We start from the raw sequence: 17,266 nt of genomic DNA on the forward strand, positions 1-17,266 counted from the left end.
ATGGATTTTGCTGTAATCTATGTTTGGAGAGGGGATAGTATTCTTTTTATCTGGTATAACCATTTTCTTCTTTAATCTGGTGTAGCCATTGGCTAAAAACATTATGTTTTGTGTTTGTCAGAGTTCTGTAGTGAGTGTAGTATTATTAAAGCAAATAGTTTTCTCTGTGGCCAATTTAGCCAATAGCTACACTACCTACAGACAAAAAGAATACTAACACTCCAAAGTAACAAAGCTGACATGAACAGAGTGCTTAATAGACATGGTAAGGAGAGGTGGTAATTTGTCATTGGTAAATGTTAAGAAAGAAAATAGCTTCAAGCTGTTTTGAAGGAAGCATATAGATTGAATTTGCAAATAATCCATGCTATCTGCTTAGGCATTCCTTTATTGGGGGGAGTGTGGAAATTCTCACACAATTGGTTGATGGATGATAACTATCAATTTTCTGAATGATAGTTTCATTTAACCATTATTTAACCAGAAAGGGATCAGAAGACAGGTATTATCAAAAGACTTGTACACAGAGCACATGCATCTATATTGCCTATAATTCTTTAGAAGTGCAATCATAATCATCTGTAATGATTATTTTTCAAATGATGTACCACCCATTGAAACTCAGAAGCTGGCAAATTTTAATTTTCTTTGCAGAATATTTTAATCTCTGATGAAACAAAATATTTGTCAAGAAATAAAACTGAACTCCAGCATTTCTATGAAAGTCAGCCAAAATAGACTGGCAGTATGGACAAAGAATGGCTGCCAGTTTAATGTGGCAAACTGTTAGGTGATGAACTTTGGAAGATGAGATTACAAGCTGCATACTATAGTGATGGGACTGGACTAGGAAATTGAAGCCAGAGATTTGGGATAGTTAATGCAGACAGGAAGTTGAAGTTTAAAGGACATACTGCAAGTATGGCCAAAATACCTCAAATTACCTGGATGGGAAAAGACACTGACAAATAGGGATAAGGAGATTATTATGCCACTTTAATAACCACATCTGGTCACCCAGATTCCAGTCTATAAGGACAGACAAAGTCTGTCCTTATAGGGAGCAAATTTCTTATAGGATAAGAAATTTGAATAAAGAAACAGAGAGCTTGCATTAAATCGAAATATCTCTATATATACAGTCACATTGAAGTTAGGTGGATGAAGTAGGGCTTCAGCATTTTCATTGAATAAACGTTCATGTTCATGTATGGATCTATGTAGTTAGCTTGGTGTTTTCTCATCAGATCCTGTGACCCATGTTTTCAATCCTCATGCTTTGTCAGGACAGATTTGTGAGGTTTAATAAGCCAGATGTGGTCTTGATGTTTAGAGATAGGTTTACTGACAGATCTTCTTGTTGGTTCATAGTGAAACAAGTTGGATGAACACAGTACTTTATACATGCCAGGTAACATGTGGTGAGAGTTTGTCTTTTGGAAAAGGTAGCAGATTATGAATTTGATAGATGGGCTTATAGGTTGCAATGAGTTATATTTTTTCATAATTTTTGCCACCTGTTCAGAGATGCCTTTAATATATGGTACAGGATTCCCATGGGCTTCTTGCCTGGGTTGCTGCAAAGGAGAGTTGTTAATCATCTTTTGAATTATTCTTGAATTATAGCTATTTATTAATGCTGTTTGATAGTTTTCAGTTCTTGTTTTAGAGTATCATCGGAAGAACAAATGTTGTGGGCATTGATACTATGGATTTTGTGATGCCATATTTTTGAGATGAATGGTGGGCTGATGTATTGTGGATATAACAAAAAATTGTTTTTTTTGATAGAAGTGGAAATGGATCCATCTTGCTTATGTTGGATGCGTATATCTAGAAAGGAAATACCTTTTGATGATTCTTTTTCTAGTTCTAGATTCTTAATAGGAGGATTTGGGGTTTGATTTTTTGTGGAAATGAGTAGAGTTCTGGTTCTGTATGGCTCCGAACTGCAAAGCCATCAATTTACCACAGTCAAATTGTTGGTTTTGGATCAAGAGAGAGGATTCTTTCTTACAGGTGGTGTTCAAAATAAGTGGTTCAACATCTGGTTACTTCACATGGAAGGATAAAACATAAACAAGAGGAAGGAACTTCAATGTGCTGATCCTTGTCACCTAACTTGGCCAACTTTAACCTTGAAACCTTACTGGAGGCCTGAAGTGGCTTGAAAAGTTCCATGTTTGGTCTCTAGAGCAGAGTTTGTGGACTATGTAAAAAATAAATAAAAATACAAAACAAAAATCCTTAATCCATTCACAGTACTAATGTATCTTTGGAGTGGGAATCACATAAAAAAGAACTGTGAAGAAACATGTAATGGTAGCATCTTGTCTCACTTCATGATTGAAGCAGAAAGCGAAGTATTGTGCACACTGGAGCACGCACAAGTGAAAACACGGTAATTGGAAAACAGCTGACTAGAGCTATGAGAGAGAGAGAGAGAGAGAGAGAGAGAGAGAGAGAGATACAGATATGTTAAGATAGGGAAGCATTTTTGGAACCAGTGAAAAAGATTCATTAGTAGCAGTCTTTCAGAAAGAAAGATGTTTTGAAAGTTAGTTAGCTGTTAAGTTACAAAAGTAAATGGAACAACAGTTGTGGAAAAAATTCATAAGAACATTGGAACTTAATAAATGAACTCCACACTCCACTCTAAACATGCCACAGATTTGACTGGAAAGGCACTAAGTCCTACACTGTACCAAAACCTGGTTTGAAAGAATATTCAAAGAAGCTTGTGAAATGCTGAATCATCATCCAAATCTAAACAGAAATGACAGATTAATTATTCCAAGAATGTGGAGAACCCATCTTCAACCCATATAGCAACCAGAACAACCCCAGACAGAAGAAAATCTCAATACAAAAGGACTGCAGAAACTGTTTAATGTAGTTCCATTTTTTTCTCTCATCAGAAGTCAGGCTAGGATAAATGATTAACAAACATTTAGATTGATTTTACTTTTGTATAGTGCAGTGGTATGTAGTTGTATATCGTACATATTTATGTTTTCCTGATGATGACCTTAATATAGAGGTTGAAACGTCGATTGTTACTTGATTAATGTTAAGTAAAGTAATTATTCTAACACGTGTGTTGTGTCTCCATAAATTCTTCACTATGAATTAATAAATGAAGTTTCTCATATAGGAAGAGAAATGTTTATCAAATATTAATGATTCCATTAGTGCAATAATCATTTATCAGCTGTTTTAGAGAATAGTACAGCGAGTTGATTTTTAAGTGTTTGATAACTTTTCCTTGGAAATCCTTTGTAAAGGAGAGAAAAAAGTTAATTTTGAAGAAGAAACATTGTGCAGTTTTTTCTAGACGCCATTAAAGGAGGAATTATTATTATGGGCGATTCCAGGGAGTCCTTAGACACATCGAGGGAGGCCTTAGACATCATGTCCACACAACTATACGACATTCTCACAGTATCTATCATACCTTGTCTCGAACTCACTCACCATAGCACCCACAACAGACTCTGGCAGCTTATTCCACTCATTTACCACTCTAAAAGTAAAGAATCCAGCTCTAACACCCCTGCTAACCACACTCTTACCCAGCTTCCATAGGTGTCCCCTAGTTCTCCCACCACCAGTCCTGATCTCAAAAATATCCTCTGAATTAATCCTATAGAAACCCTTTAGCAATTTGGATGTCTCAATCATATCTCCCCTTTTCCTTCTATCGACTAATTTCTGCAACCCACAAATCTTCAACCTGTTCTCATAAGGTTCATTCCACAGACCTGCTATCATCTTGGTCACCCGCCTCTGGATCCTCTCCACTTCCTCCCCATCAAGAAGAAACCTAGGTGACCAAATCTGGGCACAGTAGTCGAGATGAGGTCTTATCAAGGCTCGATACAGAGGTACAATAACTTGCTTGTCTCTGCTCATCAAAGTATTTTTCAAAACCAAGTGAGTCGATGAGCTGATTTAGCCACTTTTGCAATGTGCCCCCTAAACTTCATCTCCCTATCCACCAACACTCCCAAGTCCCTGGCCTCATCAATCTCCTGGAGTACAGTTCCACCAATGTGGTATACTGCTGCTAATCTTTTCACCCCAAAATGCATAACCTTACATTTTGTCACATTAAATTGACATCCATTCTCCTTAGCCCACAACTCCAATCTATCCAAGTCTTCCTGCAAGATTTTAACATCTTCTGCATTCACTATTGCCCTACCTAACTTTGCATCATCAGCGAACAAATGAACTGTTCCTCTTAGATCCTTCCCTATATCGTTCATGAACAAATTAAACAGCAGTGGTCCAAGAACAGAACCCTGCGGTACACCACTAGTCACAGGCCATCTTTTGGACTCTACTCCTGAATAAACTACTCTCTGATATCTCTCCATCAACCACCCACCTATCCATCTCACCAACCCTATATCCATTCCCATATGTTGTAGTTTACGGATTAGAATTCCATGTGGTATCCTGTCAAATGCCTTAGCCAGATCCAGCAGTATCACTGTAAACCCATTATGCCAGAATGCCAGACAGTGCTCGAACTTGAAGATTTTATTTTCAAGTCTGAATTTTTTGTAAACTTTTGCAAGCTATTTCAGGGTAAACTGAAGACAAATAATTACCCATGCCACAGTGAGATTAAAACTCAGCCTACAGGCTGGAAAGCAGAAATATTAGTCAATACTTTATTTGCATAATTTCTTCAGAAATTAATTTATGCTAAATAAAAAAGTGCACAAATTAACAATCAAACAAATTCAATTTCTTATACTTACTCTGGAAATTGATTTTAGTCCTATCAAGAGGAGCAATTGTTGTCTTAGCCAAAGCACCTGCCATAGCTCCAGCAATTAATGAAGTCAAAACTTTATCTCTAGTTAAAATCTAATAAAAAATTAAGGAAAAAAAATACTATTATTGATGAGTGCATCGAATGTTTCAATTTGTATCAAAGCAATCGAATTAAAAAGATATTAAAATCCATTATTCTTTCGCAGCCAAATAGTTGAAAGTGACCAGAGAACTTTTAGTTCTCTGGTCAGTTTCAGAGTTGCCTTGTTATTGCACTACTTAAAGACTACAAACTCTGCTTGGCTTCTTAGCAAATATGTTTGCCTTTAATACATTTGATTAAGGTTTCACTGGGCTGATTACCATTTTGAACTGTTGGTTCTCAGAGACCAAGCAGAAACAACTTTAAACCGATAATAATCCTCAGCAATGTCAGAAAGTTTTATTTTTTTATGAGTGGACTCTCAGCTGGCATGTGAATTATTATATGAAATAAAATAATGCAATAACAAGACAACTCCAATGCAAATGACTGTATTCTTACAAACACTTGGATCGATTGTGAAACTTAAGTTTCACATTTTTTCATTCTCTTATAGAGAATGAAAAAATGTGAAATTTCATTCAAATATTAAAATTCATTCTCTATAAGAGAATGAATTTTAATATTTCAATAATTATTTTTACATGACTAGAATCATGATGATAGTTGTAGCATATTTTTCACTACACTGGATAGTATATCATAATTTTACAATAAATTATTCCATTCTGTTCATCCATATTTTACTCCAGCATATGTAAATAAAAAAATATCAAAAGTAGAATAAGATTTATAAGTGCTCCAATCAGCCAAACAACTACGTAATGGGCTACACCACTGACATCCCAGTTATCTGCTGTCAGAATGACAGCAGGATTCTGAATATTACTGTCTGTAAACACTGTTCATCATTATGTTTGTTATATGGGAGAAAAACTTCCCACCCCAACAGCATTACTGGATAATGAGAGCTCCAGGAATATATATATATATATATATATATATATATATAGTTGAAATTAGGATTTACTCGGGATGTATACATTTATAAAACTAAATTTAACTGACTAGAACCCGAGAAAGTATGACTAAAACCTTTAATACATCACAACTAGTTTCATCGGTGCTCCGACTTCTTCAGGTGAGAAATAAAAACATAAGATATAAAATAACACGGTAAAAAATGAACTTTACAGCTTAATAAAAAGCAGAATAATAACAGTCATATTTGAATAGGTGACCGCGTGCTACCATTGGCATGAGTAGAATGTGTGCGACAGCTAATTTTTGAGCGCCAGTACTGGATTACTGCGCTATGGGAATCAGGTAGATTGTAGCTAAGATTATTGTTTAAATGTGAAGGGTCCAGAACTATTTCTTTTGATTCGATGATTCTTCTTTCGAATTCATCCTTGCAAATATATAAATTAGTAGTGCGTTCCCAATCAACTTCACGTGGCTGTTCTTCAAGGTTAGAGTTTGCCGAGAAAAGGACATGACTGGAAAGGGCGCTCGCTCGTGCTCTACTGTAGGAGATGTCACGTCTATGTTCCTCAAGACGAAGTGAAACAGATTTGTCTGTCTGGCCAAAATAAGGTCGACCACAGTTGCACAAAACTTTATAAACACCAGGAAAATGCAGATGGTTGTGTTTTGGTTTTGGTCGACTCAGAAAAGAACGAAGTTTTGGCAGCGTAGTATAGTCGGTCTTTATGTTGAATTTTTTCAAAATCTTAGCTAGTTTTAGGGTAAGAGTGCTGATAAAAGGTAACTGTATATGAGTGATAGGGTTGGAGTCATCTTCTTGTCGAGGATGTTGGCGTGGTCTCAAACATTTAGTGATGTTACGAGACGAATATCCATTATTTAAGAAGGTGTTTTTCAGGAAGTTAAGCTCTGTTTGAAGGTCTTCTTCTGTGGAAATGAGACATCTTGCTCGATGGGCGAGGGTGGAGATGATGCCCAGTTTCTGAGGTGGGAAGTGATGAGAAGAACCATGTAAATATCTATCAGTGTGGGTGGTTTTTCTAAAAATAGAAAATTTAAGACAGTTAGGAAATCTACTGATCTTTAGATCCAAGAAGGGGAGAACGCCGTTAATCTCTAGTTCAGATGTGAATTTAATGTTTTGATGTTGGTTATTTAAATGGTTTAGGAAGTTTTGCAGTTCCTCTAAACTATGTCCCCAAATAAGGAAGACGTCATCAATGTAACGTAACCACAGTTTAGGTTTCAAAGTAGCTGAGGAAATAGCTTTCTCTTCAAAATCTTCTAGAAAAAACCATCTGCATTTTCCTGGTGTTTATAAAGTTTTGTGCAACTGTGGTCGACCTTATTTTGGCCAGAGAGACAAATCTGTTTCACTTCGTCTTGAGGAACATAGACGTGACATCTCCTACAGTAGAGCACGAGCGAGCGCCCTTTCCAGTCATGTCCTTTTCTCGGCAAACTCTAACCTTGAAGAACAGCCACATGAAGTTGATTGGGAACGCACTACTAATTTATATATTTGCAAGGATGAATTCGAAAGAAGAATCATCGAATCAAAAGAAATAGTTCTGGACCCTTCACATTTAAACAATAATCTTAGCTACAATCTACCTGATTCCCATAGCGCAGTAATCCAGTACTGGCGCTCAAAAATTAGCTGTCGCACACATTCTACTCATGCCAACGGTAGCACGCGGTCACCTATTCAAATATGACTGTTATTATTCTGCTTTTTATTAAGCTGTAAAGTTCATTTTTTACCGTGTTATTTTATATCTTATGTTTTTATTTCTCACCTGAAGAAGTCGGAGCACCGATGAAACTAGTTGTGATGTATTAAAGGTTTTTGTCATACTTTCTCGGGTTCTAGTCAGTTAAATTTAGTTTTATAAATATATATATATATATATATATATATATATATATATATATATATATATATATATATGAGGTGTGATAATTTAATTCCAGGAATGCACCTGTAAAAAACCTATGTTCAGAACTATACATTAGTAGCTACTGTTGCCTTCAAAGTAGTCCCTTTGTGCATTTATACACTGGTTTAGATGGTGTTCACATTTTTGGAAACAGGCCTGGAACTCTTTTTCCAGAATACACGAGTTCCTTTATCACATTATGTTGGATATCAGCGATGTCAGAAAATTTGTCCTTTTAGCGCAGTCTTTAATTTTGGAAATAGCCAGAAATCACAGGGAGCTAAGTTGGGTGAATAAGCAGGATGACCTAATTCGGTAATCGATTTTTTGGCCAGAAACTCTCTAATGATGAGCGTGCTATGGCTTGGTGCATTGTCGTGATGAATGATCCACTTGTCAGATCACAATTCAGGTCTTTTTTTCCGAACAGAATCTCGTAATCTTTTCAGCACATCTAAATAGCATTGTTGATTGACCGTTTTTCCGTGTTCAGTGAATTCATAGTGGACTATCCACTTGCGATCAAAGAAACACACCAGCATGGTCTTGAACTGCAAATGTGACGTGTACTTTTTTTGGACATGGTAAACTTGGGGTTTTCCACTGCATGCTCTGGAGTTTGTTTTGGGATCATACTGGAAGCAGTACGATCACCAGGTTTCGTCACCTGTAATTACTCTTGGAAATATGTGCAGAAAGATCAGTCGCAATTTGAAGCCACCACTGCTTCTGTTTGTCTGTCAAGATCCACGGCATAAACTTCGCAGAAATCTTTTGCATACCCAATTCTACAGTTAAAATTACCCCGTTTCTCGATTATTTTGCAATTCATCAGTCATTAATCGCACACTTAATTGTATGTCAGACCAAACCAAATCTCGCACTCTGTTCATATTTGCATCCATCATTTTTGTTTTTGGCTGCCCACTTCTGGGGTCATCGTTCACTTCTTCTCACCCACCTTTGAATCTCTTATGCCACTCAAAGACACTTTACTTTTTTCAGAACATCCACACCATATGCCACTTTCAACAGCTCCAACATTTCAGTAGCAGTTTTGCCAATTTTCACACAAAATTTGATGTTAACATGCAGCTCCAATTTCGATCACACATTTTTTTTTCAAAGTTTACATGCAGATCTCTATTGTTTTTGCAATAACCAACTAGCATATGGCTCTATCAAGCTTGAGGTTTATGCAAGCATTAGTTAAAACGTGTACAATGACAATTACTCACTTGACTCCAACCAAATCACCAAATGGGCAACACTATGTGACCATTCTGGAAATTAAATTGTCTCTCTCTCTCACACATACACAGTTTAATTGCTGGTCAGAGCTCATTTTGGCAGTTTAAGATTTATTGGAAATAAAGAACAGCACAAAGGAATGGCCTATGGAGAAACTGGAACTAAAGAGTAGTAGACATTTCTCACACACAAGAAGCAAATGACATCTGCTGTATCAATTATTGATCATGTTATAGCTGAGTGCAACATACTGTATTTACTCGAATATAACTCACCCTTGCGTATATCTCACACCCCTGATTTTACTTTAAGAAAAAAGAAATTAAAGTTTCACATATACCTCACATACATTCATGAAAAGGAAAAGTGTTTCCCCTTCATCAAAGGACATACCTTTGTCAAAGAATGCTGAAAGATTTTGAGGATAAAGTGATGGATTTTCATCGCTATATGATTCAAATTAGGAAGAGCAATAACTGTGTTATCACAAACAGCCAATGCTGATCGCCTCTCAATTCCAACATGCTGCAAACAATAACAAAAAGATGAAAAAACATGATGTGCACAACTGGAAGTGAAAAGCAGTGATGGGCAATCATGTTTGCAATTACTACAGATGGAATCATGATGATCTTATGATTCCAAAATGATAAAAGGACAAACAATAATAAAACTGTTTTAATTTAATTACAGAAGCATTGTCACTAAAGATTCAAATATCATGTGATGAAGGTGAGCAGCTGATCGTATAAATAATGTTAGTTAAAATTTAAATGCATTCATTTTATAAATAATGTGAGCAATCGTAAATTATGACTATTGAGAATTTAATTATAAACATTAATTTAATATTTTCCTGAAAAACTTTATTTCCGACAATCCCCGCACATATCTTGCACCTTGATTTTTTAACTTTAAATTTGGGGGAAAAAAGTGCAAGTTATATCCAAGTAAATACGGTATTCAGGCCAGTTCAGGATACAAAAGTGTAGAGAATCTGAAATAAGAAGTGACTGAGCAAGCATCAATGCTCAGTTATGATAATATGATCATAAAGTGCTCAGTTATAATAAAATGAGCATCAATGCTGAAAAGTAAAACATATAGAGAAAGTGTTTTTTTTAAAAAAAAAGACTAACAATTCTTAGATATGGAATTATTTTCTCAAGCATCTCCATAGTCTCATCATGACAGGCCTAGAGATTATCACTAGCCTGGTTAGCTGAGTACCCCCCCCCCCACCTCTCCAACCAGTGGAATTCAAACAGATCACAGTTTGAATTCCACTACAGGCATGGATGTTTGTGATTGTCGTATCTTGTATACTGCTATAACCTTTGCTATCCTTGCACCATTAAAACCATAAATCATTAACAACACCTATCATACTGCTCATTGAAATTTTTCACCAATGAAACACCCAGTTGTCTTTGGCTCACTCCATGTTCCAAGGAAAAAATTTCCTGATAACCTTGCTAACTACTTTTAAATGCCAAGAAGATCACTTGTTCTTACCCTTCCTACTATGCAGTGAAAAAGTGTGTCAAATCATATAAACCTCTTTAATAAACTTATATTTTCATATCTCCTCTTTTCTGTTTATCAACCTAGGCTTTGTAACCTACAGACCTTCAAATTTATCCCTTGTGTGTTCAACAAAGGCAACCCAATAAGCTATTTTGGCCACTTTTGTAATATGCCATCTAAATTTTATCTGCAATTATCCTAATATCCTTGACTTCAATTTTTCTACAGTTCACTGCCATCATTGAAATCTATAGCTTGTGACCTCTTCATCTCAAAGTGCATGATCTTACACTTTGCTACATTAAATTGGCAACTATTATCCTTTATTCACACTGATCAAGTCATCCTGAGGATTGCTATGTATCATCTTCGGTAACTATCACTGTTCCCAGTTTTGCATCAACAAACAACTGGATATTTCCCTTTAAACGATTTCTCATATCACTGTTATACAAACTAAATAGCAGTAGTCCAAGTACAGAGCTCTGAGATACAGCACTAATAGTTCCCCACCTTCATCTGAAATCAATTCCCCCCCCCTTGCACCATGGATTATTCTTTGATGTCAGTCCAATAAGCAATCACTTATTCATTATTTCTCAGCTTATATTTATTACCATTTACTCCAATTTATGAAACAGTTCCATGTGAATCCTGTCAAATGCTTTTGCCAAGCCCAGCAGTATCATTGTGTAGCTATTTCTTTTATCTAACTCATTACTTGATTATAAAAAGTGAGTAAGTTACTAAGGCAAGACCTATCCTTCACAAACCATGCCTTCTCCCAGAGAATCCTATTCCAGTCAACTCATTCCTAATTTCTGCCTTTTACCAATTTCTTTAGTATCCTAACCACTCCTGAGATAATGACTGATCTGTAATTTGCTACCTGTCTTCAAACTCATCATCATCAGCCATTTTCTGTTTACTGTTGAAAAGTTTCCCCCCCCCCCAAAGTCCTGCATTCATTCTTATCTTCAGCCTTTCTATGCCACTAAGCTTCCTGCCATCTCTTTAATCTCATCCTCTCACCATCTCTTTGGTTTTCCTGTAGCTCTCTTTCCATCTCTAGGATACCATTCAATATCACCTTTGTCCATTTTTGAGTGCTACTTCTTACATTATGACCTGCCCACTACCATTTGAATCTTTTAATGGCTGTTGTCTCTCACCCTAGACTGAGCTCTTGTTGGTCAATTTTTTAGCCAAAATCCATTTCACTTCCATACATCATGACTGGAAGCATACAACTGTCAAATATTTTTTTTTTTTTAGGGCAAATTGAGATGTTTCCTTTGAGTGCTTCATGATGTTTTCCAAAAGCTATCCAACCAAGTTTAATTCTATGTATAATTTCTTCTTTAGTCACCCTCTGTGATCTTTTGCCCTAGGTAAACATAGGAGGTTATTGTATCAATTTCCTGGTGTTTAATTTGTACTGGCTTTTTGGTAAAGTATTAATTATACATTATTGTTATTTTGTTCTTGTGTATATTTATATTCCTTTCTTTTTACTTTGTCCATTCAATTCAGTTCCTCTATTTTTTCAATCCAGGTTTTTAAAAATTTCTTCTAGGGTTGCTATAAGTAATTTAGGTGAAATGACATCTCCCTAACTCCCTTTTTTATAGGAAATTTCATATCTGTTCCTGAATTTAAAGATGCAGTTGAATCAACTATGACTAAACTGAAATATTATTCCAAATAAATATTCCAAACTGAAATATTATTCCAAATAAATATTCCAAACTGAAATATTATTCCAAATAAATATTCCAAACTGAAATATTATTCGAAAAAAAGTGAAAGTTGAAAACACAAACCAAATGTTAGATACCCTTTCTTTTAGTGCTGCATGGTGATCAGTATTCATATTAGAAATTATGGACTTGACAACCGTGTTATAAATAACTCTTTTAATTTCCCGACGTTTCGATCTTCACATCAAGATCATCATCTGGAGCATATACAAATATATAGGACAAGCCGAGTTACATTACATACAGTAAGCTAGAGAAACAATGATTTGATCATAGATTATTCTACTGGCATGACCTCTAGTGAAAAAATAAAAAATAAAATAATTATTTAGAAACTACATCAAGCTAAATTCTATTTATGATAACATGAATAAACATTCTTTCTTATAGATAGTTTTCTTTCAGTAACAATAATGTTCTATTTTTAGCATTACAATTGTTATTTTTGATTTAGGATCCTGGATTAACTACAGTCCTGTTTATACATGAATGTTTATTCATGTTATCATAAATAGAATTTAGCTTGATGTAGTTTCTAAATAATTTAATTTTTTTTTTTCACTAGAGGTCATGCCAGTAGAATAACCCCTGATCAAATCATTGTTTCTCTAGCTTACTGCATGTAATGTAACTCAGCTTGTCCTGTATATTTGTATATGCTCCAGATGATGATCTTAATATGAAGATCAAAACGTCGGGAAATTAAAAGAGTTATTTATAACAAGATTGTAAAGTCCATAATTTCTAATATGAATGCTGATCAACGTGCAACACTAAAAGAAAGTGTTATGATAATTCATGGAGATTCGCCCCACCAGCAATGCAATCAATATGGTAAGCTGAAGATTCATGTTTCTGGTTTGATCAATCGACTGGCTTTTTTTAAAACGGTGTAGGGACAGCAATATCATTCCGAATTGCATCAAACTAAAGAAAAAATTCACCTCAACAAAAGGCACAACGAATATACCGCTGCATGAAGAAAGCACTACTCAGAGAACAGATCCAGGCTACTAGAAAGAACTTAGCCGTTACTCAAAACCAGCTACAAAATTTAAAATCTGAACTTTCAAAGCTACTTAAACACAGATATCGGGATGATCCTGGAAAAGATTACGGACAACACGGCAAACCATATCCTTCAAATGAAGAAAGAAAACCTAATTTCCAAATTTCATAGACTAAAAGATCGACAAAACGAACGGCCATATTCCAATTTCTCCACGATGAACGATAACAACCAGCCAGAAGCAAGAAACAACAGGAGTCACCAATCGCCTGCAGGTAACGGTAATGTAGCGAATCTATCCAACCACGCTTTAAACAAATATGAACTCTCAGTACTTAACAAAGGTCTAAATTTTGCCGTAGCACCCAGATCGATAAACAAACTGGAATTTATTTGTAATATTGAAAAAGGCTTAAGATTCATCCCAAAGAACATAGCAAACAAAATTAGTTTAGAAACTGCCAACATTTTAAATCATAACAAAACAATAACAAGCAACTTAACAAAACACGAATTAACAGCAGTAAAATCATGACTGGCAGGCACAAAACGGTATAAAGCGCAGGCCAGAAGGGTGACGAGTGTGGTAAGAAAAGCAAAAAAAGGATTACGAAAGAACATTGGCCATGCAGGCTAAAGAGAATCCTAAACAGTTTTTTTTAGATATGTAGCAAGTAATTTTTGTCAAACTTCAGAATGAAGAAAATAGGGATATGACAAGAAACGGCAAGGTTGTACATGAGAATTGTGAGAGTGTGATATAGAAAGTGTGAATGATAGTGTTAATGATTTCCCAGAGAATAAAAAAAGATGAGATAGATGCATTGAGTGAGATCGCGTTGTTGAATGGTGCGATAGAAAGGGCAAAACAGCAGCTAGAGTGCATGAACAAAAGTCGACTGAATGAACCAACCAATAATAAAAGGTATGTCAGGAAAAATAGACGTATGAATGTGAACATGAACAAAATGAAGGATAGAGTGCTGTATGGAGACTCGTTAGTACGAGGTGTGTTAGTAGAGGATTTGACAAAATCGTACCAACCTGGCGCGACCATAAAGGATGTAACTGAGTCTATTAGAGAGCAAAAGGAAAGGGTGAAAGAAATGATTGTTGTGGCAGGTAGAATGATTTGAAAGGAGATAAAATGGAAATGATAGAAGACCTGAATGAATTGTTTGAGGTAGCAAAAGAAAAGAGTGAGAGAGTTAGAATGATTAGTCTTTTGCCACGGTATGACAGTGAAATGTTTAAAAGGAGGGTCATAATTGCGAATGACTTTATGCGTGGGTTATGTATGACGAGTGGTGTGGAATTTGTGGATGTGTGGAGTGAGTTTGATGGGCGAAAGGATCTGTATAAGATGAATGGCTTGCATTTGAATGGTTACGGTGTAAGAAGACTTGAGAAAGTGTTGCTGAATGTAGTGGATGTGCCAATTCAGGGAAACTAGATTTGTTAAGGGGGGGGGGGAGTAGATATACAGTCCTTAGGGAGGCAGTTGAATGTAAGAATGAATATAATATGCCAGAGCAAATAAGGACAACAAACCAGAGTGGGATAGTTAATATAAGGCATCAAGGTAGGGTTGGGCTAATGGGGGTCTTAAATTCATGTACACTAATACTAGGAGTATTAGGAACAAGAAGGAAGAGTTTTTGGCCATGGTTGGCACTTCCAGACCACAGGTTATTGGTATTAGTGAGACATGGCTGACTGTAGATGATATAGCCAGTGGGACTGAATGTGATGGGTATAGTGTGTTCAGGAATGACAGTGAGAATAAAATGGGGGGAGGAGTATTGTTGATGATAGCTGATGAGCTACAGCCAAGGAGAATAGAAGTTGAATTGCAGGATAGAGAAAAGAGCACATTTGAGGCCATTTGGTGTGAGATTGTGGCTAGCAGAACTAAATATACAATTGGGTGCTGCTATAGACCAGGTGATGGAAAAGATAGTGGTGACAGTATGCACAAGCAAATAGAAGAAATGAGTGGAAGGAGGGCGATTATTAATGAAAATATCACACTCACGATCCGAAATACATTTCAATTCCTCATTCTCCCTACATTTTCTACACACATTCAATCCTTTATTATCTTCTAACCACACTCTGACTGCACTCCGCAAAGCATACATTTCACAGCTAGTACACTGACTCATTTCTTTTATACTACCGTTCTTTGATAAAGATGGCGAACCATCATTACTGGCCGCCATTTTCCTTCGTACAGATGCCATACTTATTTGCAACGTGTTTTATCAAATTATAGGTTATAACACACCAAAAACACACAAACAGATGCACTAAAATACACAAGGTAAACAAAACTATGCAATATTAAGTAATTTTATTAACGATAACTGAAAATAATACTTATCTTATCAGGAGCTTGCATGAACACTACTCACTACGATATAACCTCGAACCCAATAAAATACTACTAGAATTAAACCGGAACCATACCATCTCTGAACACACACAGAGTACAAACTTAAATAGTGCACAGTATTCACGACAACCAGAGTTTGTGTGTCTCGAGCAATATGGTTCATTTAATTGGTCTTTTGCTGTGAAATTCAACTTCTGAAATTCAACAACAAAAAATGTACATGGCAGAATGATTTTAAAGAATGCCGATGGTAGGTAGGTAGGTATCTGAATCAGTTGAGATAGTTGAGTTACTGAGTGAGCACTTTGCAAGAATATATCATCCAGGTGGTGACATTGCAGAAACGAATAAACCAGTAGATTATATGGGAATTGTGGTGAATGAAGTGGAGATGAGTAGTCTATTGCATAACCTCAATGTCAATACATCTGTGGGATTGGATGGTATACCAGCTCGTGTTGTACGAGAAGCAGCTAAAGAATTGTCAGTACCCTTGACCATTTTGTTTAATTTGAGTCTCGGGTCTGGGTTAGTCCGGAGCGGGTGGAAAGAGGGGAAAATAGTTCCACTGCATAAAGGTGGTTCCAAGACTGCTGTTGTAAATTACCGACCGATTAGCATATCAGGAATCATTGTCAAGGTCTTAGAGAAATTAGTCAAGAAAAGAATACAGGATTGGATAGATGAAAATGGGATACTGTATGGGGGACAACATGGTTTTGTGAAGGGTAGATCATGCCTCAGTAACTTGCTCACATTTTATAACACAGTGACGGCTGAACTGGATAGGGGTAATGGGTTTACAGTGATACTACTGGACCTTGCAAAGGCCTTTGATAGGATACCACATGGAACGCTAATCAGTAAACTGGAGCAGATGGGGATAGATATAGGGTTGGTGAGATGGATAGGAGGGTGGTTGAAGGAGAGATACCAGAGAGTGGTTTATTCAGGAGTGGAGTCTAAAAGACGTCTTGTGACTAGTGGAGTGCCACAGGGCTCTGTTCTTGGACCACTGCTTTTCAATTTGTTCATTAATGATATTGGAAAGGATTTGAGAGGAAGTGTTCACTTGTTTGCTGATGATGCAAAGTTGGGTAGAGCAATTGTGAGTGCACAGGATGTCAAAATTTTACAAGATGATTTGGATAGTTTGGAGGACTGGGCTAGGGAAAATGGATGTCAATTTAATGTGGCAAAGTGTAAGGTTATGCACTTTAGGGTGAAAAGAATAGCAGCAGTATATCGCATTGGTGGAACCGTACTCCAGGAGATTGATGAGGCCAGGGATTTGGGAGTGCTGGTGGATAGGTAGTTGAAGTTTAGGGGGCACATTGCAAAAGTGACTAAAACAGCTCACCAAATCACTTGGCTTCTGAAAAATACTTTAACATGCAGAGACAAACAAGTTGTTGTTCCTCTGTATCGAGCCTTGATAAGATCCCATCTGGACTTCTGTACCCAGTTATGGGCACCAGGGTTTCTTCGTGATGAGGAGGAAGTGGAGAGGGTCCAGAGACGAGTGACTAAGATGATAGCAGGTCTGTGGAATGAACCTTATGAGAATAG

At 36.4% G+C, this 17,266-nt stretch overlaps 1 protein-coding gene across 3 annotated transcripts in view; it reads right to left on the reverse strand.

Annotated features, from left to right (window-relative positions):
- Positions 1-17,266, reverse strand: part of DPCoAC (dephosphocoenzyme A carrier) — a 103,674-nt gene that overhangs the window by 42,352 nt on the left and 44,056 nt on the right. For all 3 annotated transcript variants that reach the window (XM_090405863.1, XM_090405864.1, XM_090405862.1), the window contains exon 4: positions 4,770-4,878. In XM_090405863.1, coding sequence (XP_090261989.1) covers positions 4,770-4,878 — 109 coding nt within the window. The remainder of the gene's footprint in view (positions 1-4,769; positions 4,879-17,266) is intronic.

This window comes from Typopeltis vanoorti, chromosome 15, assembly GCF_054136105.1.
Source record: "Typopeltis vanoorti isolate ZY-2024b chromosome 15, IOZ_Tvanoo_1.0, whole genome shotgun sequence".
Taxonomy (NCBI): Eukaryota; Metazoa; Arthropoda; class Arachnida; order Uropygi; family Thelyphonidae; genus Typopeltis; species Typopeltis vanoorti.